The sequence below is a fragment of the Eulemur rufifrons genome, chromosome 23, assembly GCF_041146395.1.
Source record: "Eulemur rufifrons isolate Redbay chromosome 23, OSU_ERuf_1, whole genome shotgun sequence".
Lineage (NCBI taxonomy): Eukaryota > Metazoa > Chordata > Mammalia > Primates > Lemuridae > Eulemur > Eulemur rufifrons.
The window spans coordinates 17,538,445-17,564,856 of NC_091005.1; the positions used below are offsets into that span (position 1 = coordinate 17,538,445).

At 36.0% G+C, this 26,412-nt stretch overlaps 1 protein-coding gene across 8 annotated transcripts in view; it reads left to right on the plus strand.

The window, feature by feature from the left end:
* The first annotated feature begins 573 nt into the window (after positions 1 to 573).
* Positions 574 to 26,412, plus strand: part of CNTNAP4 (contactin associated protein family member 4) — a 237,728-nt gene continuing 211,889 nt past the window's right edge. For all 8 annotated transcript variants that reach the window (XM_069456618.1, XM_069456620.1, XM_069456623.1 and 5 more), the window contains exon 1: positions 574 to 912. In XM_069456618.1, the coding sequence (XP_069312719.1) occupies positions 828 to 912 (85 nt within the window). In that variant the 5' untranslated portion in view covers positions 574 to 827. The remainder of the gene's footprint in view (positions 913 to 26,412) is intronic.

Sequence of the window (26,412 nt, forward strand, 5' to 3'; positions counted from 1 at the left end):
TGCCAAGCAGGAATGCCTGTTCCCATGTGAAGAATTTCCATAATAAAATCCTAGCACCTTAGCTCTGAAGAGGATAGTTTTATAGAAACAGACAAAAACAACAGCAAGTATTTTCCCTGAGGACGGTTTTAGCTACAATTTACCAATGCAGCTTAGTTATTTCTGTCTTATTTTGTGCTTTTTGTTTTGAAACATAATGCAATTTTACCTGGATGCACTCCGGGATAATCAGGAATAGCTCAGTAGGTTGGCTGGCTCTGCCAAACGCAAGACCTCCAGAAAATCAGGAGGATCCACCGCCTCGGCCCTCCCCGCACCCACACCTTCAGCAGGGAGAAAAGGGTTAAGGATTATTGGGAAATAGAGGAGAGGGGAGGGAGCCCCAAGGAAGCCCACGATCAGGAGGCCGCGCCTCTGGGTACCGGCTTTCATCAACCGCGCAGCGCGTGGTGCAGCTCTGAGCGCTGCTGTGTGTTTGGAAGGAGGGATGCTGCTGTCAATTTCTGGGACCGCTGCTGCGAGGAGTGGGCGTGGCTTCGGCAGTGTGGATGCTTGTTAGAAAAGATGCTGAGTGCTTTTCAGTGAGGAGTCAGCTCTGTGTGTGTGTGTGTGTGTGTGCGTGAGAGAGAGAGAGAGAGAGAGAGAGAAGACGGAGGGAGGGAAGAAGGGAGAGACACACACGGGGGTGGGGGAGAGAGAGAGAGAGAGAGAGAGACCGACCTAGAGGTGCTGAAGACCCAGGCAGAGCTGGGAGAGGGACAGAGAACAGAACTGGAGCGCTCAGAGAACCTCTCAAGATCTTTTGGGGGAGCCCAATAAATGTGAACATGAGGTCTGTCACCGGAGCTGTCCTCAAGACGCTACTTCTGTTATCTACTCAAAATTGGAAGAGAGTCGAAGCTGGGAATTCCTGTAAGTATACAGCAAATGATTTAAAACTTGCAAGGGGGCTGTCTGCAAAACTTTGATTCTGTTGTTTTTATGGTTATTATTTGGAACTGGAATTGCTGCAAAGCATATTGCTATTAAATGAAGCATCACTCAAAAATCCAGCAAATATGACTGGCTTACACTTGTCTTTCCTCTAGGTCTGGTCAAAATAGGCAAAGTGTCATTTCTCTTTTTGTCTAGGAACAGAATCTTACCTTCTTGTCTTTGAATATTCATTGAGAAGGCTTAAGTTCTAGTAAAACATTAGATTAGCATCTTAACCAGGGAATAGCCTGCAAATGTCTCCTTTTTTTTTTTTCCTTTTTGAAGGATTATTGAATTTTATTGAAATTATGTCTAACAGAAAAACAACAGGCAGACTTTACATTATGCTGCATAAGCTTAGATTTCTGAAGTTTGCAATTTGGCAGACCCGTAGCTGGCTGCATCTTTAAAATGATGCAGGCTAATAACTGGAATGTACTGCAGACTTCAGGAGCAGCAGAACTGGTGGAGGCAAACCTTGGTATTAAGAGCTGTGTTCTCAGTGCTGAGAAAATGAGTCCCAGAGCAGTCCTGAAAGAGGGGCCGATTTCTACATTTTGCTTAAGGAAAAAAACACTCAGGTTATCTTTCAAAAGTAGTATTCTGTTGTGGTTGAATGTTTAATTTCATAAATTTGTGAATGAATGTAATTCAGGGAAGATTTATTACAACCTGATTTCTAATTTAAATATCATCCAAAATAATTTGGCGGACTCCCTTCATCCACTTTTTATTAGAGATAGAAAAAGTTTTAAAAGTTATATTTGGCTTAAATTCTCTAAATGAAAGAATTTTCCCCTGCTGATGAATGATAAACAAGCTTGGCAAATACAACTTTTTATCTGTTTCTTGGATTTTGAAGGAAAAGCTCATTTGCTCTTTAGGACCAGCGCTGTGAGGCCTGTCCAGACATTTGTATTGCTGCTGTATCACCAGGTTTAGGTTTGGGGGACACAAGTCAGTAATCAGACTTTTGCTGTGGCACATCACTTCACTACGCTAAGGGGTTCTGATGTGGGGAAAATATTATGAACTTACCGGAACAAGCCAAATATTCATTCACACTGCATGGCTGCTGTGATTCTGTGTTTCCATTTAGTATGAGCTCCTTCAATGTCGTGGTATATCTGTCACTCTGAAGGAAGAGAACTTCACTCCAGGTGCTGCACTGTATTTCAGATTCAGTTTTAATTTGGGTTTATGAAAATCCCTAAGTCAATAAAATTTGCGTAATTTCACCTAGTCAACATCCTGCAATCTTGCAATGGTAGCATTTCACAAACATTGCAATAAACAAACAAACAACAACAACAAGGCAGACACCTACATCCAAAAAGAAGTTTTGTAGAAAAGGCATAAGTAATTCATCTCCCAACTGCTAAAGTTCAACCAAAAAGAAAGGCACTAGAGGTCACTCTTACAATGTAAAGCACATCACCCCAAACATCCTTCCTTAAGAAAAGCAGAGCTTAAATCTGGCCTAGGCTTGGCTTTGTCTTTCCAATATACCACCTCTAGTCGGATTTACAATATATTGATATAATTAATTGGGCTACTAGTTGTTCATGTTTGTTTTCTTGAAGCCCAACAAAAAGCATAAGATGCAGACCAACATCAAATAGCTTTCTTTTGTAATGTATCTTCTCAGGAAAGGGAAGGTGACCTGCTGAGAAGCTCTGAGGAAAGTACAGCATTCACCTTCTGCCCTGACTGGGCCTCTTGCTGACACTTAAAATATCAGTCCTGGTTCTCTATTCATTCAGCCTTGGTTTGCCCAGGAAATAGTTTAATGCCCTTCCAAACATTTGATGAACTTACAGAACCTATAAAAATTTAAATTATAAGGAACATTTCAATATTAAAGTTGGAGTTCTTGGTTACCATACACGTTAAGAGTTGACTGTTCTTCAGGTGTCAAAAACATAAATTAAATGATTTCATATGATTAAATTTGAGTTTAGTAATTCCTTGTTAATATTTTGACAGCATGACTTGCAGCAGTATATATAAAAGAAAATATTTCATTTCCTAATTTTTATTTTATTCCTCAATATTTAGAAAGTATTTTCTTCCTGGAAAAAGCAAGGTCTGCTAGTTACCAAGTCATGGTAGAGAGTATTTCATATGTTTTATCCTTTTTGGAAGAACAAGTATGTGTGTTTCCCAGCAAGGTTGGAATTTAGTGCATGGACAAGCAACCATCAGCCAGCATAAGCATTTTGAAAGTATTAAAATAAGTCCAATCATTCTTCTGGATGAGACTTTATATTAACACAAAGTGAATCAATTTTGAATACCAATATTAAAGTCAGGGAGAACTGAATATAAATAAAGAAAATTAAAGGTCTGTCTCTCAGGTAAATACAAAGACTTTTTCCCTTTATTTATAGCTGATGCACCAGGAGCAAATCTGTCATCTACTGAGTCAGCCCAAGGCTGCCAATATGAAAACTGTCATGGGACAGAACTCCGTAAACCCAGGACAGCTCAGGGATTAGGCACAGTGTAATGTGAATGTTAATTGATCTGATTCATCAGCAGGGAAACTTTACATTTAAAGGATTCTGTACAAATACATACATATGTACCTATATGTTTATGTTCCTATGTGTGTATATATATGTGTATATAAATATGTATAAACTACTGGACCCACGTGCTTGCACATTTTTGGCGGCCCTGTCAAGTACTCGTGTATCTAAAGATGAAATATGCTGAATGGACCACATTCTTTGCCTACTGTTGCCCTATCTGACATTTCAAAGGCAGTGAACCAGCTCTAATTCTTTTCTCTCTGTTCTGGTCAAGATGAGTTTGTTATTATAGTGAGGTGTCCTTTTCATGAAAGTTTAGGGACAGATGCTTGTAGAAGAGCTTGCTCTTTGAGAGCTGCACTGGCTGTTGTTGGTTCCTTTACTTACTACTAAGAGATGTGCACTAAGAAGGGTGGCATTTCTCTATTTTATGATTGCTCTTATGAATCCACAGACTCTGAACATTAAGAAATTCTTGAGGGAAGGGTCAACTCGCCACAAAAGAAGGAACAGGTGTAAATAGTAAGGCTGGTGAAAGTTTTGCCTTTACTTTTACTCTGCGGATCATGTGATGGAGGCTCTCTAGCCTCAGGTATACTGAGCCTTACTCTGAGAATAATTAATGCTCACCAAGTAGCTTACCAATGACTTAATTAGAAATTAACTTCTCACTGTGTTCTTCCATTTCTCTAATTGAAATACAGGATATATCTTATATCTACTCTGAGAGAAGCACTAAAGAATAGTTGAGGACAATTTCCTGAGTAGATGATCACTCTTGTGGGCTCTGGGATTCAACTAGACAGATTCTCAAATTGTTAAAACTCAACGTTGTAATTCTTTCTAGAAGTTTCTTCTTTTTCCTTTCCTTCCCTAAAATTTATTTTTATAGCAAAAAATAACTAGAGTGCAACAGTCAAGTGCTGATAAAATATAATTTTATGATGCTATGTATAAATGGCTGACCTTTGGTTATAAAGATCAGCATGTACTTTGACTCATGTTTCTAATAAAAGTGGTCATTTATTTTCATCCATTTGGTGCATTCTACCCATTTCTTATTGCTTGCATCCCAAATAATCTCTGATAAGGGCACCCGCTACCTCTGGGGATAACATAGCTCATAGGCTGACATGGGATCAAACATGACTTTCATATGATACTTAGTGCTAACTTGAAGCAATAAATATAATTGTCTTCTGAAGTTAATTTTGGAATTTATATCATATATAAACAATGTCAGTAATGGAGCTAATCTGTATATCAAGATTAAATTGACTTACCTCTTTAATTAAAATGGATTAATAGAATTATATAGCATCAATTGTAAGACAATGGAATATTTAACTCAGAGGTTGGCAAACTATGGCCCGTGGCCAAATCTGGCCTGCTGCCTGTTTTTGTATAGTCCATGAACAAAGAGTGGTTTTTCCATCTTTAGCCAGAAAAAATTAAAAGAAGAATTCTTCATGGTGAAATTAATTATATGAAACTCAAATTTTAGTCATCCATTCTTATTAGTAGATCTGTATGACAAAACTTTGTACTCAATTATTAATACTATATTTCAAATTTCATCAATAAAATTTTGTTAAAATCATTTTCCTTCTTGTTGTATAACTACCTATGTAATATTCTTTACTGTTTGGCCCTTGACAGAAGTTAGTTGATCACTGTCTTGAATAATATACAATATAATATGATAAGACACAGATAGTGTATAATTTATATTTCTATAATAAAATTTAGTTTTAATTATTTAGCACACAGGTATATAACTATAGAGTTATGGTACTGAAGGTAATGCTATTATTGCCAGGAACTATTAATATAACAGAGGAGATCTTCAAGTTAATATTTTTCTCATATGTCTCTTCTTAAGGACTTTATGTTCACAAATTTTGGTATTTCAATGGTTATGAATTATTTGTAATTATTCATAAAGTTTCCACAGTGTTGTTTGCTAAGAGGGCACACTTAATCTCAAGTGGTACTAGTAGTATAAGATGTTCAATAAAGTATATAGTTGCATCTTAGATATTTTGAATAAAAATTCTGCTGATATTTTCAGATTTTCATGAGTGTAAAATATTCTCTATACCTGTCAGAATCTTACATTTGGAATCACTGATTACATGAAGGAAACGTTCTTCACAGAGGAGTGTTATTGTCCTTCTGACTTTTAAAACAGCAGCTACCTCAAAACTCTGAAATTGGCACTTCCTGGAATAAATTGGAAAGTTGATTTGCATTTAAGCACTGCCCATTGAGAATTCACAATAATTAAGCAAGTGCTTTCCACCTACCCATACCAGTATAATTAATTTTATGTAAATGCCTTGTCCATTTGGAATTGTATTTACTTTTGATTTCCAGATATTGATCTTTGGTCTCATTTTATTTACATTATACTGTTTACTGCAGTTTTTAAAATTAAGTTAAAAATATGATTGGGTATAATATTTAAAAAACCATTTTCTTTGAAATTCCACTGTAGCATTGTTTTTCAAAGTAAATGGCCATTTGCTAAAATAGTTTATTTTTCATAACATTGTTTTTAATGGTTCAGCTTTAAATAAAGATTTCTAAGTCTCATCGAAGACTTTAAAATCAAAAAAAACCTAGGACAGTGTCAGAACTTAAGTGAAATGTGACTTACTCTGAATGTCAACAAGAATTGTTACAAGATTCATGACCATCTGCTATAAGTAGACGATTAGGAATGGTGATGTTGGCATTACATGGCTTTGATCTTTTTTTAAACAGTAGAATATCAGTCTTGTTTTACAAATACTCATTTTTCTCAATTTGATATTATGTTTAGAATTCAAACTCTTTTTCCTCAGATTAATCAATATTGGAGCCTTAATATTGTCAAGTGATGACCTTTTAGGTTGCCAATTAGACTTAGGTTACCTAAGAAGTCCTTCACTGTCCTTTTGAAAATCTTTTACTTTTCTCCTTAGTAATTAAAAGTTTATGGAATGATCTGGCCCCTGAAAACAGTAGGAAGAGTAAGAAAAAATGTGTCCAACATTGTTACATAAATCTTAGATATGCATATGCATATTCAGATAGGTATTTAATAGTTGGATATTTCTCGTGAAATATTAATAATACAGACTTTGCTGTGATTTGTTTCAATGGCCTAGTATTTTAATTATTGCTTACAGCTTATGTTTTTCACTTTTATTGATTCATAAATTTTGGCCTCAATATCTTTAGAATTTATGGAGAATCATTGCTGTTTTTCAAGTTAACTAGTATGATAAGGAAGGATGGCCCATCACAGAATATGTGTTTATAATAGGAGATGTTTCATGAATTAACCACATCATGAGATAGAAGAAGCTGTGTTATTGTTGGTGCTGGTGGTAGGGTGAATTCTTACAGAATATGTGCATGATTGTTTAATGGGCATTTTGGTTAGGCATGTTTAGGAATACTCTTTAACAAACATCTTCAAGAACAGGTCTTGAATTTTAGCATCAAATGCTAAGATCACTTTGATTTCAGTCACTTTAAAGAGAAATATCTCAGGCCGGGCGCGGTGGCTCACGCCTGTAATCCTAGCACTCTGGGAGGCCGAGGCGGGTGGATCGCTCAAGGTCAGTAGTTTGAGACCAGCCTGAGCAAGAGCGAGACCCCGTCTCTACTAAAAATAGAAAGAAATTATCTGGCCAACTAAAAATATATATAGAAAAAAATTAGCTGGGCATGGTGGCGCATGCCTGTAGTTCCAGCTACTCGAGAGGCTGAGGCAGTAGGATCGCTTAAGCCCAGGAGTTTGAGGTTGCTGGGAGCTAGGCTGACGCCACGGCACTCACTCTAGCCCGGGCAATAGAGCAAGACTCTGTCTCAAAAAAAAAAAAAGAACTATCTCAGAAAGAGAAGTAAAAGCCCTAAACTACATGGAGACAAAGATTATGAAGCTTTTGGAGACCCTCTTGTCAATGAAAGTCCTTCTTAAAGGAAAAATAAACTCGTTAAAAACTCCAATTAACTGAAAAGACTGGAACGAAACAATTTACCCTTAAGATGGACGTTGTAATTTGAAGGCTTTGAGGTTTTAGAAAAAGTTTAAAATTTTCTTTGAGAAAAAATAGTTTGCCCATAATTCTAAGTTACGATAAATTGTATTTCTAAATAACAAAAATGTTACTGACCATTCAAATGGTCTTCTTAGGGAAGTTTCTTTGGGAAAACTTTGATGTCTGAGATTTCAACATTTAAATTTCTTCAGTGAGTTCTGAGGCTGTAGTTGTCTGTGTGCTTCAACTAGGTATGCATACATGCATGTATGTATGTATATATATGTATTTATTTGACTTCTGGAGCTAGTCTTCCTTGTTTTTAATCTATGATTTTAGACTGTCTAAAGTGCTGACCACTTCAGGGGCCTAGTGGCTCTGTGTTGGTAAAGACCAAATCTGATATATTTCTGTATAAGTAAAGATACTTTTGTTTCCCAATTGACTTTTGGAGGATAAAGTTTTTGCCACAGTGCCTTTTGCCAAGATCTTCACATACATGGTACCTGAACCTACGGAATTATGTAATGATAAAGAATGTACACACAATCCATTATAAATTACCATTATTACTTCAGTTTGCCAGTGGAACATGGGTATTTGGGAGAGGAAGAGTATGTGCTTGAGTTTTTTTTTTTTTTTTTTCCCTTCCAATGACTTTTCATCATGGTTCATGGAAAAGTGGTACTCTGGTAATAAAATTGGGGAAATAGCATAACAGGAGGGAAAAAAAAAAGCCTGTTTATGTTACAGTTAATGAGTCATTCCAATGTAATAATTGGAAAAGTGAGTGAAGCCTGAAAACATTTGACATTTTAAGTAGTTCAAAATTAGTAACTATAAAATTTTTTAATGCCATAAGTATTTAATAGAGCAGTGATGAAATTTATCTCTAAGGTTTTTAAATCACAAAGGAAAAAAATGGTATGATATTATCAGTTGGCCTATAGCTCTAATTACTTTTTTTTATTAAGTACCTCTCATTACTTGGCAGTGTTCTAGAATAAGATATTGTGTGCTTCTACATCGTAAAAGACATATTTGTTTCTGTAACCGTTTTGTTCCCACTAGCAATTATGGTACTCACAAACAGGGTCACAGGTTGATATTAGTTTAGAAGCAGCAGATAAATATATAAATTCACCTGCCTTCCTAAATTACATTTATTGTATAATTTTTAGAAGAATTATAACCTGTAATTTCATTACTTGACTTACTCTGCAGTTATAACTTATAGAGATTTTTTTAATGTCCTTTGAAAAAGGACACTGATAAACTCTCCTAGGAATTGGTTGTAAGCATTGGAATTGGTAGTTGTCTCGATGACCTTGAACAGGTATTTGATTCCCTTGGCCCACAACAGAGATTCTCCACATTTTCCTGTCAATATAAACCAATTACCTTTGCTATACCAGACCCAAGAGAGGGATTTTTAGAAAATTTGAGGAAGTTAAATTTCTGGGCTAATAGATTTTGCTCTAAAAGATTGTATATAGATTCAGATCTTCAAGATCTACCTTCAGTTTTCAAAGATATTAACATGTATTTGTGTTTTAAAATTTCTTGATCAGCAGATGACCAAGGAGAAGAAAGAAAATAAATTAAAAATGGTCACTAAAGGAAATGAGTTGCTGAGATGAAATTACCATTTTATGTGATTTATGTGTGCATGTGAGTGTGTGTTTTGGAAGATATTGTGGGTGGGTATTGGAGGACAGGCCATATTGGTAGGGGAAATGGAAAACATTGCCCCTAGGTGGTACATTTTGAATTAAGTAGTGATGGAATATAGAATAAAGCTGTTTCTTATTTGCTGTCCATACCAAGATAATCTCCAGTATGCTTTCAAATAGTATGTGTGATTAAAAATGAGCAAGAGGTCTTCTTGGATCCAGTTCAAATTCATCCCAAACAGAGAAACAATATCCTTTTCATGATTTATAAGTTTTTTATTTTCTAGGCTATGGTATAAAGACCTCAGGATCCCCAACATTTAACTCAACTTCTCTTCAGACCCTGTGGGTGCTAGTTATTCTGAACGTGGCAATGAAGGCAGAATATGGCGGGAGAGATTTTGACTTACAAGCCACTAGATAAATTGAAACATAATTTAACTCCGAAGACAATGCAGTAAAGTGATACTGGTACCAAGAGAGGGGCCCTATAAACAAAGTTTAACATTTTTCACATCATTCACTTTTATCTCTCGATTTTGGCTGATTTCAAACAAAAAGAATCTATCTCCAAGGCAGAAAGCTGCATGAGTGCTTAGTGATCCTCATAATTAAGGATTTATAATACATATTTACATTTGCCATGTTTTAGATGTTTAGGACTTAATTAAAAGAACATTGCTAAAATAAAAGCAATTCTATCTAAATTGGTGATGAGGGAATTCTGTGCAAGGTTATAAAGCTACTCATTAGGCTCTTTTGTTCCATAGTGTATGTGATTTCTGTGCTTATTTGAACTGCTGTACTTTAGCACAGAGACTGTATTACAATCCTGTAAAGAAAACTTCATGCACCTGTACAATGTCATAACACAACCTCTTATGTATCATAAGATGTGTAGCCTTTCATAAAACAAACAAAAAATAGAGATAATTTGGACAATGAACTAGGATACATTTAAGAAAACTAAGAGCAAACACTGAAAAGAACATTTGATTTCTTAAACTCATAGCATCCTTTATCACAAAATGAAACATGATAAAGTAAAACATTTCACAGTCAAATATCTACTAGAGGAATGGAAAATGTCGGCTAATAAAAATATGATGTAGAATTTAGATATCAAAAAATAAAATTGTGATCGCAATAATTTGCTATGCCTAACAGGTAAAACTGAGCCAAATTCATTTTTTACTGGTTCTCCTTGTAAATGACCACATTCATTTCTTGGAAGCCTTGCTGTATGCTTGCCTATGGAATGGTTTCTTTACATGTCGTGTGTAATTGCAACATGAAACAGATTAGCATGAGAGAGTGTAGGGTAGCATCATTAATCACTGAAACATTCTCTAGAGAAGATGCCAGGAAGTTCTCTGTTTTTCTGAGTTAGCAAAATTGTGCCTCCTGTGATCATTTTCCGCTTTCATTTTCCTGGATATGAGGATGATCTGGCTGTGACATCTGTCACGTTAGCGATGGCCAGGGTTGATTTGGCTGATTCGGCTGGCGAGGCAGCTGTTCCCTCTTCCTTCCTCATTGCTCCCTGCGACTCCCATTCCCTTCATTCCGTGTCATGCAATATTTTTAACTACTACACATATTCTTGTATTTTTAGGTAAGCCTGACATAATACATTGATATATTTAACCATGTTAAGGTTTTTATTTAAAAAAAAAACACAGCAAGTGTTGCCTTGCAGCTATATTTCATCATTAGGCATTTTTAACATTAAGTTCAGACTTACTTGCATAGCAAACAAATACCTTCCTACTCTATATTTGCTGATCTTTCTACTTTTGTCTGTCTTTACTGCCCTCTCCCTCCCTCTCAACATCCTGGTGTCCCCAATGCCTTCTAGCCTCCAACTTTTGGCCTTTCCATCTGTCGTTCCCTTTACTTGGATTACCCTCAAATATTTCACTCCAAATCTGCCTGGAAAACATCTACTCACAACAAGCCTCATCTCCTCCCTCCCTGGAGTCTTACGACCTCTACTTTCCTCATTCTCTAGCAGGAATTCCGTAGCACTCCAAGTGTTCACTCTTTCTTTCCTGATCATAGAGTATCAAAATGGACTTTTTAAAAAGTCTCCTTTACAAAATTGTGAAATCTTCGAAAGGCAAAGGTATTGTTCTAGTCACTTCTGAATCTGCAACACCTAGCGCAGTGTCTGGAATAAAGAGGATATTCAGTAAATGTGGAAAGAATACATCAATGGATATTTTCTTTTCTTTTTTCAGTGCAGCAACAAAAACAGGAGATGTACAGAATCAGGCTAGACAAATTGGAGCATTGCGTGTTATTTTTATGATTAAAGAAGTCATTTTTATTTAGGAGACCATTCATTTTTGCTATACTTGTAAAACTCTATTTGACTTTATATTTATTTCCATTTCAATCTGTTAGGTTGAGTACTTTATTCTAGTCTGTCCTAATCTGTTATGGTGCATATTCTTCTAGCCAACCTACTCTTTCTGTTTCTCACCATTTTTCTTCACTCCCCCCTTGCTTTTTTATTTATGGTAAATGTAATTTGATAGGCCACTATATCAAATTACTTTAGGTTGAGGATTCTCAACGGATGGGCAAACAAAAAGAAAGTACATCATGAGTATAAAGTTAGAACAGCATCTGCCACTTCCAGCCCATCTTTGTGTCTCTCCATCTCTGTAGCACCTGCCCGATCATCTCCTGCAATTTGGAAGTAGTACTGCCAGGTACTCTCCACCTTCTGGGAGGAAGAAATTTTTAACGCCTTCATCCATCTTGGGCTTCAATTCATCAGTATTGGGCTTTATTTTACATTTTCCTATTTAAGACCATTCTTCTTTACAGAGAGTAGAAGAAAAATAAAATTCAGTGTCTATTTTTTCTTTTCATCAAAATAGCAACTTTATCAAGAGCATACCCACAGTTTTCTTGCCCTTCTTTTGCCTATGAACACATGCAAGATGTTTCTTTTCGTTGCTGTTAGCAATTTTTACCAGCCTCAATGAGTTCCAAACTTTTATTTTCCTCTTTTAATTGCACACATATTCTTTTTTATCATTTTCCTGTGAAACTCCATCACTTTTTTTTGAGATTCCTGTCATGTTTCTTCCTTCTCATGGTATGCATTTGTGATTTTTATTGTCAGAATTTTATAGTTCATAGCTTTCCACACACATTGACATATGTTGTCATTAATAATGACAAATATTCCTTTTGCACTGGGCTCTGTGGACTCTAATGTGGTGGAGTGTGCCCTTTTACATCTCATTCTTACACAGGTCTGTGAGGCAAATATTATTAGGACTGTTGTACAAACTGGGAAACTGAAATTTAGAAGGTGCTTCCAAAGGTACTAAGTAAGGTAAAATAGAGCTGAGACTTGGACCCAAGTTTGATGACACAAATTCCATTGTTCTTTAAAATGGAATATGCTGATCTTCTCCATTAACCTTTGAAATCACCTCCCATGGTATTAGAACCCACACCCATTCTCAAGGTTCTCTCCCTGGCATGATAAATTCTAAGATGATACTTCCTCTTTCTTTCAAGGATTCTGTCACTTTCATTTTAACAACAGCCTTTTTATTATCAGAGTGAAGTGGCAGACATAAATGTAATATTTTCTCCTCTGAGTGCACACTACCCTTCTTGCTTCCTGGTTTCCAAAGATGTATTCACTCCCTCTAAATTCCTTCTGAAGTCAACAATTCCAAGAACTGGACATAAGGGGTTGAAAAAGCCTAAATCACAAAGAAACATCAAGTCCATTCTGCAAGATTGTAGTACTGCCTGACCAAGGCACTCTGCCAGGTTTGCTTCTTTCCTGGGTGCTGTATTAGTCTGCTAGGGCTGCCATAACAGAATGTCACAACAGAAATTAATTTTTTCACAGTTCTGGAGACTACAAGTCCAAATTCAAGGTGCCCTCAGGGTTGGGTTCTGGTGAGGCCTCTCAATGGCTTGCAGATGGCCACCTTCTTGCTGTGTCTTCACATGACCTTTCCCCTGTGCACATGCGAGAGAGAAATCTCTGTTGTCTCTTACACTTCTTATAAGGACACCAGTCCTATTGCATTAGGAACCTACCCTTATGACCTTATTTAACCATAATTGCCTCCTTAAAGGCCTTGCTAAATACAATAACATTGGGGATTAGGGTTTCAACATATGGATTTTGCGGGGACATAATTCCTTCCATAACATGTGCTCTCACTATGGTGACTGCCTAAATAAAGTGACATTTTTCTTGGTATTTGGGAGAAATCTAGTAAGTTCAACAGAAGATAAAATACTTTTACTGATTGAAACTTAATAGCTGAGTAAAGTCATCCTCCAGTGATCCACTGCTCAATGGCATTGCTGGGATCACCGGCATGGCGTGCTCATCCATTAGCCACCACCACTTGGTTACCACGGGACACACCACTGCCCTGTCCCTTCTCTTTCTCTTTCCTTTTATTTGTACCTGGTGTTCTCTAGCTGCCTCCACTACACAAGAATTTCTGATATCATGTAGAGGTAGGTATCTTAATGATACCAAAAAAAAAAAAAAAAAAAAAGCCTTTCCATCATTTCCCAACAGTTTCATATTCGAAGATTCGAAGTAAGTCATCTCCGTTGACTGCATTATTCTGTTCTGAGTTCTCCTTCCAACATGTCTTAGAGACACATAGGATGATAATTTACTGCCCTTTGTTAAAATCGCTGCTTTATTTATCACCATCATTTCCATAGCTGTTATCACAGGTATTATCTTATCCCCCTCCAAATTACTTTCTTCTGCATGATACTGAGCTCCAGTCATGTTGTGATTTGCTCTGTGTGTTTCTCATATCTCCTCCTGAAAGCTGATTGTGCAGTTTGTTTTATCTGGCACTTCCCCACTTCCTAATCCGTAAATCTCAGAGCGCACAGTTTCCTCCATCTCCTTCCTATGATACACTCTACACCTAGCCCAAAACAAACAAATGGAAAATAAATAAGACAAACAATCATCATTCTAGTAACTTTCTAAAAGTCAATTTAAAATTTGTCATCTAATTTTAAATTTGTAGAATGCCCTCCAAGTATCGGAAACTGGGACAGATGCTTGCCATACATTATTTCACTCCATCTTAACACAGCATCTGTTAAGCCTTTTTTCATATGCATGTTTTCCAATCCTCTTCAGTGCACTTCTCTTGTGGCTAAATAGTCTTTGTATTTATCTTTTTAAAGGGCTCACAGTAACCCATCAAGTGGATATGCTCTTATTTAAACATTCTTCTATTTTGAACCAACTGGTTGTTCATTGATTTATTTTTGAATTCTCTTAGTCTATCAGTATTTTCTTCTAGTAGGACATGTCTCCCTTAAGATTCTTGTAATTATCCAACATCTCAGTATCTTAAGCCATTTGCAAATGTCAATGTCATGAACTGTTCAATGTCATTGCCCCACTTTGTCTTGTGAAACTCCAAATTTCTTCTGGAAGGAGAAATTTAAAGTCACAGCTGTCTCCTTCCACTTTCCCCCTTCCTGCTCAAGAATTTATAGTACTTAAGATGGTTCTGTATCTCTTCTAGCAGTATCATTGGTTCAAACATGTATGAGAGGTGGTGGGTAGAGATTGTCACATTTGGCAGATCTCAGAAGTGCATCCATCACCCTCCAGGAAACCCCCTCACTCATCAATTTGTCTGGTCACTTCCACACCCAGCCATCTCTCCAACCCTCAGCAGCATCACCAGTCTTCCTACATGTGTCCTTCTCAGGAGCTTGGTGCCTGTGCCCTCTGATGTGCTGCTGCAAATGCAGGTTTTCTGTACAACTATCATCCAAGTACCTTCTCCAGAAAGGCATGAATCACTATTTATGGGAAGGACCTTCTGACTGCTATATCACTCCTCCCTTGGTACTGATTTTGATTTCCTTCTGGCATCGTAGCCTTTTCTATCTTCTTTATTAAAAAAATATTTTTTCCATCTTTTTTGAGAAAAAAATTCAGAATTTCCAGAAAACATACTAATATTTCTCAGTACGTTTACTTCCTCCTTAATCAGGGAAAGAAACCTATATTTAATGAACATCAAAATGAAAGAGAAAACACTTCAGATTTAGAATTTTGAATGAGAATTCTGTTTCCACTGCTAAAACAGCACTGATACTACTTGAGCTGGTCTCCTGAAGAGTAGACACGATTCTGTGTGGTATCTAGTATGCCTTTGGGTGGTGTTACTCATTAATTCCAACCACTTTCTAAAAAAGAAAAATATCAGAGACTTTCAGGGCATTGTTGTTCGTCATTCTTTCTTTGACTGTTAACCCCTATGCTTCTAGCCTAGTCTCTTTAGAGTTAAGCTTGAGGCTCTTAATATTTTTATCTCACTACTCACAAGCAATACACTATACCTTTAAATATTTGCTTTATCTAAGCAATGAGTTTATCATTTTAATAATATTTTCTTTGATATAAAAATATGTATGATCTATTTTCTAGTTTTCTTCCTGTCTTCCTATCTTTTCATTTGTGTACTTATTACACAAGTAAAAAAAATATTAAGGGGAAGTGATTTCATAGGGCATTAATTATTTGGTTATAAAATGAATTTCTCTTTAATTTGCATAATAAATTTTTTTAGGTGGACTTCGTGACTCTGCATTTAAGGTATTCCCTTACAAATTGTCCCTTCATAATTCTATAGCTGTTTGCTTGGAACTAGTTGGATAATGTTGAAAATAAATGTATTGAATCACACAGTTCATAGGCAAAATACCAGGTGAAATAGTATAAGCGAATGGATATTTCTAGGGTTGTGAATCATTGCATCTCTTAGAACACTTTGCTTTTTTAAAAATTAAAGGATATAATTAGTGTTCAGAACTGAATGTAGCATTTTTATTGGAGTGGTTTGCACTGCAAGTTGTGTTCAGCTTTTCTCTTTATGTTCTGTAGTCATTTCTTAAGCCATTCATTTTTTTTTTTTTTTTTTTTTTTAAAGCAAGAGATGCAAGCTGGTAAGTCCCTGTCTGTCTATCCAGTTGCCATTTCAGGGCTCTTTTTATTTTCTAAGCAAGCTTCTGGTATGATGTGCAGAAAAACAAATATCAGAAATTTTGGAGGGTGAGTTGGATGGCTAAGGAAATTATCTATTCAACCTTTGAAACAGCTACATGTGAGTTTCTGTTTGAAGTCAGAGCAGTGAGGTGAAATCATAAAGTCTTCACAATCCCTGCCATTCAGGGACCCGAAATCAGATGAAGAAGACAGAAAGACATGTCTTAAAATAACTCTAATAAAAGACCAACTATGATCCATACTTTACTTCAATATAAATTCTTGATCTAATACCGTTCTGATTTATTTTGTAACCTATGTGTTTTCCTCTCTTTTCTTTTAAAAATCAATAAATGACCAGTAATACTACTAGAGTTGATATCAGATGAGTTTTTATGTTTTCCACTTGACTGTGAATTGATATTTTGAAAATTTGTCCCCAAGAATTATACTGGGTGAATATGTTCCATGTTAAATGAGCTCCATAATAGCACACTTTGGGACTTTGGTCATTTTTTAGTAGACACCGATGAGTCTGGGAATTATACCTAAGAAAGAAAGAAATACTAACTATGTTATAAAAATTCTTAGTGAAATATTTTTTACATTCTCTAAATGTTTTTGGTTTCATAGAAACAGTTGGTCTTCTCTGTGTTGGGATTTTGTTCATTCAGTCTATTAAAAGTGTTCCTAACTCTTATAATTTCTGAGGCTTTTTGGGATTTTGTCTTACTCTACTCATTTCATTCATTTATTCACTCAACAAATATTTAGTGAGCCTCCACAGTGTGGTATCTATCATTACACATGTCTTCAGCATCAGTGGTTTTGAAATGTTATAATGGTCTGAATCAGTCACTTCTTGCTAGTGACTGAGAGTAGAAGTTTTGACTCTCAGATACACAATGCTTTTGTATTCATACTTTATGCCTAAGGTTCTGCTTTTCTGTAAAACAAAGTGTATGGTATTGTTCAGGGTGGTTGTGTGGGGGGCAGTGTTATTATAGGCAGTGTGCTCAGAGGGTAAACTAACTGATTCTTAACAAGCTCATCCTGGGCTTAAAGCTCAGCTTTGCCACTTCCTGTTTCTGTAGAAAAGCACAGCACAGTGTGTGATCAGCACGATGAGAGAGAGGCACACAAAGTATTTGGGTGGCCATAGGCAGAGCATCAGGTGTGAGCAGTGGGAGTCAGCGAAAGCTATTTATTGAAGGATGAAGAGGACAAGACAGGGAAGCACATGCCAATCAGAATGAGGTCCACAAAAGCACGAAGCATTCGAATGCACCACAAGGAGTTCAGAAGGACAGATGATGAAGCTAAAAGTTGTCAGAAGTGGGTAGGTTATGAGGAGTCCTCTCTGTAAAGCTAAGAACTAAGTATCTTATCCAGAATCTCAGAGGGTCATTTTAATATTGTGTTACGTGCACACACACGTGTGACATTGATTAGATTTGCATTTTATAAAGTTAAAACTCTTGGCAATGTGAAAGATGGGGATGGTAAGGGAAAGGGAATGTCGTCTAACTTGGGATCAGAGACACCAGATACTGAGTTGGTGAATTAACTCATGTAAAAAGTAACAAGAGCTACAGAGTAATGGAGACAGTGACAATAGCAATAAAGAGCAGGCCACGGACTTCTCCACATGAACATGTAGTACTGACAATGCCATGGCTGATTGAAAGTAGAAATATATGAAAGCAAGGAGTAGTCAATTCCAGCTGGTGGCTTTTGCTTTTGTTTGTCTTCCAAAACACCTAATATGCTTTTTCTCACCTAATATGTAGTTGCTTTCCTTCTGAATAAGGAATTTTAAGTATTGTTTTTTGTAAACTCTCCCTAAACGTCTCTATGAAGGATAATATTTAAAATTTGTTTGAAATTGTATGTGTGCTATATATATATAATGCCATATTTTAGGAAGAATTATGGCATGTTGGTGTATTGGTAAAATCTTTCTGAAATAAGACTCATATAGAATACTTTCTGGCATCATATGTTGTTGCATTATAATGACATCTCTTGCTTTTGGCATGAACAAGAATTTATCCTGAATGGAGGGTTTCATGGAGGATTCTTCCCCATCACTGAACACTATGATGTTTTTGCTATCTCCCACTCAAATACCTGGCCCCACTCTGCTCATCTGGCTTAGATAGTACAGATTAAATACTTGCCCCTTATCACAAAAGCCTGAATTCCTATAGTTGAGTTGTTTAAATGCTTCAGGCCAAATACAATTAAGGTTGGAGTATTTATCACTGGATGTGCAAAAAGAGATTTTGATAAAATGGAAAAGCAAAAGTTGTTTAAAATTTTGCAATGTGCTCTCCAACTTATTTTCTGTTTAACTAAACAAACATTTACCAAGTGTTTGCCATGTTGAAATATGTTCTAGAAAACAGATGTATAAAGATATATAGATGTTGTTCTCAAAATGGACGAGAGAGAAAGAGAAATGGTATAGTTCATCATGATGGTACAAATTGTACTATTTTTGGAAATTCCACATCACTTTGAATCCATTTCTTTTGCAGTATATAGGAATTCAGCAGCCAAAGGTGAATGCTATTGAATTATTGACCATATTTGATACCCCAAGCATTGAGAAGAGTTGAGGTAATTGCCCCTCCAGAGAGCTTTAATTCTCCAGTGTGTTCTGTAGCATTATACAATCTTGTGAGATTTAAAAATCTGTGACAGGCAATATTTGAGGCTTCCAGTTGCTCTCCATTGGCAACTGTTACATTTTTAAAATGCGCCCCTGGACATATCCAGCTATGAAGAAAAACCCAGAAGGTTTTCACTCAACAAAGTTGTAAAGAAATAACCTTCACTAATTTATAAGTGAACTCGGAGGACTTATGAAAAATAAGAGGGAAATCTCTTTTTTCAAAAGGGTTTTAGCATTTTGAACATCAGAATTTCAAGTACAACAAAACCAACAATTGATCTTTAGAAAGCTATTTTAATTGACACTATTTAGCAAACTCTTCTTGGCCATTTAGATTTCAGCATTTGTAAAACACAATTATTTATTTAAATTTTGCTTAAACCCAGCAAACATATATTCAAAATCCTGTTAGGTAAGTATTTGAACCCTACCAATATAAATTCTCTGCATCACAAAGTATTTGAATACATTCAAAGATAATTATTTTTATTCAACTACAATAACATATTTAACTTATTATGTTACAGTTCTTATAAAAGTAAAGAAGGGACTGTTCTTTCAGATGTGCATGTTATGAGTTGATTTACAGTAAAAATTAAATCCCTAGTACTGAGAAATAAGATAGTAATTTTATTTGATTTACTTGATTTTACTTGATTCTAATGTATCACTAAATTTCCCTCAAGTTCATTGAAATATATATTCCTAGGCTATGAAGTAATCTGTTATCTTTGAAATTTGTCAACATTTACTACAGAGAAAGAAGCCCAGAAGTTCATTATAAATAGATAGATAATCTTTCACTTTGCTAATGGTTATATGTAATCCTTCAGTGTACTATTTTCAGACTGCTTTATCCAAGAACTTCAAATAACTTGCCCTTGTAGATTTTATTCAGCATCTATAAAATAGAAAAACTTCTGTTAAAAACTTTTATTTTTTTATTATTCATTCAATAAGACCTGATGAACGAGATACCAAACAAGAAGTGAGAAATCATCTCTGCTCCTCTGTTCCCTCACCTACTCTTCTTTATGTGTAATGTGTTATCTTTTTCTGATCACCCCTAGTCAGAAACCCTCAGAGAAACTTTTATTTCTCTGCTGCCTTCGCCTGTGTATTCACCTAGTCATGAATTATTAGTGCTTTCTTTTCAGTCTCCCTACCTCCACCCCTTCCTTTTTGTCCCACTGCCACAGCCTCAACTACACATATGAGCTCAGAATTTCAATGTGTTATTTTAATTACCACACAAGAGTCTTACACAGGGTAACATAAGGACAAAGAGGACACTTAAATCAGAGGAGGTCACCAGTGGGTCTGGAGGCCATTCCACACCGATAGTCTCGGCAGTGGCTCAGAGCAGTGAACTTGAATAGAGCTGTTCGTTTAATCAAAATGTAATAGTCAAGTTTAACCAAAATGTAACAGTTGCAATGTAATACTCCTGCAGCAGCCATACAAGAAGTTGATGGGGTGGAAGAGAGTAGAATTGAAGATGAGTTTAGAGTTAATGCACCCGGTTTTATGGATGGTAATGAGATTGTTTGGATTACTCCATTTGTGTGTTTGTGTGCATGTGTGTGTGAGAGAGCGTTGTGTGTGTGCATGCACGTGTGTGTGTATGTGAGGTGGGAGGCTGTCCTGTGAAGCAGCCAGAGCCTGAGTTGTAGGATCATCCAAGTGGGGAAATTCATTAGAATCTGAAATCAAGGCAGAAAGCCAGTAAGTGGAGGGGTGACTTCCTTGAAGTAATGGGGTGGCTGCAGTCATATAAAGCTCTTTAGGGCTCAACTGCCTCCAGGAATGTGGCTCAACTGGACTACAAACCATCTCCAGACCACATTTTGATCGGTGGGGACATTTCCTGAGATCCCCAGGCTCTCTCTTATCAATCCATGGAGTGCAGCAAAACATATCTATGGGTGGTAAGGCATAGATGATGGATAGTGATACCAAGAGCAGGTTGGACAGAGGCAGATAGAGCACAAATGATGTTCAAGCATCGTTTGTACTATAGTTATTCCTCTTTACTGACTGTCACTTGATGTTCTCTAGAACTTGGTAGGGATTTTTAATTTCATTTATTACAATATCTTATCTCCAAAAAGTTAAGCCAACTTTTTGCAGATGATGTCTGGAATATCACTGATGCACATTTAAAGAAATCTCACTACAGAGAACATGTTCCATTGTTGTCTATGATGCAGGTATCTTGCTTATCCCACATCATGTCCTCAAATAATTGCTCAGATAACTCTTTAAAAGTTCAAGCAATAAAGTTTAGTATCTGGTCTTTAGAAAGCTATTTTAATTGATGGTAGTATTTAGCTAACTCTTCCTGGCCATTTAGATTTCAGCATTTGTAAAACACTATTGTTTAATTTAAATTTTGCTTGAAACCTGAAAACATATATTAAAACCATCTTCGGACCACACTCTTATCAATTCATGGAGTGGAGCAAAGAAATACGTGGGTGGTAGGGATGTAATGCCAACCGTGGGGTGGGCAGGGGCAGGTAGGACAGAGATGATGTGCCAAAAGCAGCGGGAGTGAACCTCTGAGGCCAGCCAAGCTTGTTCCTTCCTTGATTATGAAATCAAACACAATAATCTTAGCTAATGAAATGGAAATATTCTCCATCTAATCTCCCGTTATTGCTCAGAGACACTTATTGTTTCTAGTTGGCTTGATTGTTTTTCCCCTTAGTGAGAAATAGCTGTTTATTAAAATAGCTTGATGGGCTCCCCTATTAAAATGCATTTTATCTGCAGAAAAATTCCTTATCAGTATGAAACATTTCAGCCTTCATCTTTAAGTGTGATATTGTGAGATACAAATAACAACTCTCAAAATAATTTAGGAATAAAATGGAGTATTTGTTCACTGATGTCGAAATAGCATATGATATGACCAGAATAAGAATTGAATTGAGGCTCACCCAATTTTCCCTCCAGGAATCAAAGTCTAAATGGCAATTTCAGGTAGAACATACCAGTTAATGGAAATAGCACATACTTAGGAGGACTTCTTTGCTGTGACTTCATATGCTTGTGGTGTAGTCAGCACAGTTTGAATGTTCTGACTACATCATCAAAGGTGTCCAAAAAACGAGTTGCCTATGTCCTCTGAATTCCTTTCCATCTTCCTTATAAAGTGTGGCTGCTTGATTTCTGCATCACATGCAGCTTAAAATTAGATTTTTTTCTGGAGTAGATGAAACAAATAACCTTGAAAGATTGAGAGATACAAACAAAAACATGGACTTTTGGAACATTAAAAATTGTTCCATTATAGGAAAACAATACATCATAGGCCAATTTAACTTTCTTCGTGGCTAATAACTCTGTAAAATCCCCCTTTTTTAAGCGGGAAGGATAAAAATGTGGTTAGGAATGTTTAAAATGTGGTTAGAATGTCTTTCTCCTTCTTGAGGAATAATTCTTATAATTCTTTGTAAGAGATAACTAGCTAACTTTTATACATTTCCAACTCTTGATTTTTTGAATTGAAATAACAAACATTTAAAGTAGCAATCATAAACACTTAACATGATACTCACTATACACCAGGTACCAAGTACTCTTTATCTCCTGGCTCAGTTAACTTCCACAAGTCCCTGTTTACCTTAGAATGTACATCATTAGCCCCATTTAGAGATGGTGAAAGCCAATTTAAATAAAATGCCTAAGATCAGATAGTAACTGGCAGAAGCAGAACATGAGCTCAGGGAGGATGGTCCAGAAGCTATCCTTGTAATTACTATGCTCCACTATATTCTGGCTTCTGTGTGAGGTGACAGGTAACATAATATTGACTTTCCAGATACTTTCATCTCACAAATGGAGACCCAGACCACCAGAGAAGTTCCATGTTAGAAGCTTGTTCAAGTTAAAGAGCAACTTTCTGGTGGGATGGGAGGGGTAGGGGCTCTCAGGAGAGGTGTCAGAAAGTAGAGGTTACTACGGCTGAGCTTGGAGCATCCCCAGGGGCCCACAAGGAGGGAGGAATGTTGTTGCTCAGCTATGTGCATTGAGGAGAGGATTGGGACAATCCTCCGAGAGGCTTTGGGAATGATACAGTCTTATCTCTCTCAGAGTAAAATTATACATGTGAATTCCATTGTTAACTCAAAAGCTCACTCAAAATATGAGGTCTCATCATTAAAGCAATATATGTGTGTCACTACATGAGCCTTTAAAATTGCATTTGACCAATCAGTGGGCAATAAAATCTGAAAAAAAAAATAATTGCTTGGTTCTGCACCTGCAGTTTGGCAACAGTGGTAAGCAGAATAATGGTCTCTCAAGGATGTCCACATCTTAATCCCTGGAATCATACAGTTGACTGGTAACATCAACCTCATTTCTTGGAGATTCATCAAGTTGTAATGTGTATCTGTTGTCAGTTCCTTTTTATTATAGAATAAGTATTCCACGATATGTATGTAGCACAGTTGTTTAACACCCTCACTTGTTGAAGTAGGTGTGGGCCACTATGACAATTTGTGTACAGGTTTTTGTGTGAATATAAGTTTTCATTTCTCTGGAATAAATGCCCAGGAGTGCAAGTGCTGCATCATATGGCAGTTGCTGTTTTGTTTTATAACAAACTGCTAAATTGTTTTCTTCTAAATTTGTGCATTGATTTGCATATATTTTAGAAAAGTGACCACATAATTATTTCAATTTTCTCTGTCATGATTTCCTAGTTTAATTCTAATTTTATATATTTGTACTTTCTCCATATTTTGCTCCATGAGAATAGTGGGGTTTTTTTTTGTATAACTTACTGTTTTTTCCCCCAAAGAACCAGATCTTGAATTTATTTATTTTATTGTTATTATGTTTTCTAATTGACTAGCTTTCACTTTTACTAATTCCTTTCTTGTGCTTTCCTTACGTTTATTTCATTGTTTTTTTCTAGGTTGAGTGCTTAGTCATTTATTAATGTTTTCCTTGCCCATTTTTAATAAAGAAAGTATTTAAAGCTTTTGAATTTAAGCCTCTAAATTCCTCATCCTTAGTTTAACATTATTACTAAGAACTGGGGCACGCCTGCCCATGGAAAGTGGTTTACTCGGGTTAGCAGTGGGGAATGAACAGTGAGAGTTCGGGGCTGGCAGTCAGGCAAGGCCCACCTTCTTAATGGGGTTATAGACTTTCATTTTGAAGCAGTTCGTTGGTTTCATTCCTCTTTTTGAGCAATTGTTTTCTTTTATAATTGCTTTCCACTGTATACGAACAGTGATCCTTAAGGTCCACTGTAGAATTTAGCCTTCCCTGACTCCTCTGATTTCTATGAAAGCAAACAAACAAACACAATCCTAAAGTAACTCAATAAAACATGATGGGCTCCTATATACTGAGAGAGTGAAGTTTCTCATTGGAGAGGTTACAAAAGACAAAATGTTGAAAGTACAAAGTAAGAAATCTACGTGGTGTTCAAGTCAAAGGATTTGGATGTGGGATTTCCAAGGCAGGAGTCAAGATCATTCTCATACCCCCAGCGGCTGGCACAGTACTTGATATGAATACTTTGTTCCCACAGTGTTCTAAATCAATTTATCACACTAATTTTCAAGGTGGTGCATTAAAGATAGGCATGTGATTAATCCCTTATGAAAATACATTTTTCTTTGCTCAGTATTAATGAGAAGTAGAATATAAAAGGGGAGGAATTATTTTGAGTGCCTATTCTGTACTTTTTAGTGTTATGTGTATTACACCATGAAGTTCTCACAGTTCTGTTGTGAAGGGAGTATTTTTATCAGCACTCAATAGGTAGAGGGACATCAAGTTGAAGCACCATTTTCAGACTCCGGGAGATACCAGAGCAAGAATTTGAGGACAGGCCTCTCTGGAACCAAAGACTATGTTTTTATAATGCATACTGTCTCCTATGCCGTTTATGCTTAAAGAGATCATTCACAAAGAGAGAAATATTTGATTACAATAGATGAAGTACATACCCATAGCCTAACAACAATAACAAAAATACTTCACTGAATAATAAAAAAAGCATAAACAAAAGTAAAGATGAACATGACAACAGAAAAATAATTGAAAACAAATGTTTGACTATATATATATATATATAATATTATAATTGATTTATATTACATTTCTAAGTGGAAAAATGGAGGATAATTACAGACAATTTGCAGAAATTGAGAATGGATAACAATGTATGGAAAACATTGATTGCACTAATCAAAGAAATGACATGAATACACAGCAGTTACAATTTCGTTCACCTATCAAATGAGAAAATCTAGCTAAGGTGTATGATCAAATGAATGGAGAATAAATTGATATTTTCATTGTGGGAAACAAAGGTAATATGTTTCAGCATCTTTAGATATATTTTAAAAATTACATTTTGATCCACTAATTCTCCTGAGTATCTATAGGATGTTCTTTTCATTACTCCTGATATAAAATTAGATGACATGGTGTAACATGTGGCCAAATTATCTGTCAATAAAAGTCTGTAACGTGGGTAGATTTCTAGAGCTCTGATGGTTGCTTTACTTTTTAAAAAATTATTTCTTCTACCCTTTCACCTTTGATTGGCTTTGTTTGGTAGATTAGTAGATCTCTTTGTCTTAATATCTGGACTTTAAATAGTTGCTATTAAACCTCTAAAATCAATCAGCCTCTGGCTGTTCTGTCATTAAAAGTTAACTGCCTTCCCATTAATCCATTAATTGTGAAGATTAATTGGGAAAGCTATTCAAACTAAGGCTATAACTTGGAACATGTAAGCCAGTGTTTGCCTCCAAATGAAAGCTTATCTCATTAACATCACAGAGTATTAACAATTATATATATACACGTGTGTGTATGTATACACACACACACACACACACACACGCACATACACATATACACGTAGATATATAAAATTCACCCATACCTTATATAGGAGAAAATGCATGGAAACTTATAGGATTCTGCCTAAGTGAATTACTTGACAACTAGAAAATCATCCCCATCTTTAGCTTAGCTCTAGGAAAACACACTGATAGATATTTGCTTGTTTTAAATTGCAGAAATATGTTCTTTTTTTTAGATTTAAGCCACTGATTGACAGAGTTAGAAGCTCACGTTTGTCTTATTTAATATATCTAAAACTAGTATCCTCAAGTAAATGTTAATTTTCATGTCAAAGTCAAATTAATACTTAAAGAAGCTAAAGAATTTAGTAGTAGTCTACACTCAGCGGTATTTGAGTTGAAATGTTATTTTAAGTAATGATGAGAGAATGAGAGATGAAACCAGGCTAGGCCCACATTTTGTCCCCTGCTCTTATGAAAATTATATTTTATTCAAGTTGCATTGTCACTTTTCTCTAAAACTTACTCTCTTTCTTTTTTTTTCTCACCAGAATGCGGCTGCATATCAGCTGCCTCCACACACTGTCAGTCAACATGGCTACATAGGGAGACAGGGGTAGGATTTGATACCATAACCATTTCTTCAGTCTTTAAAC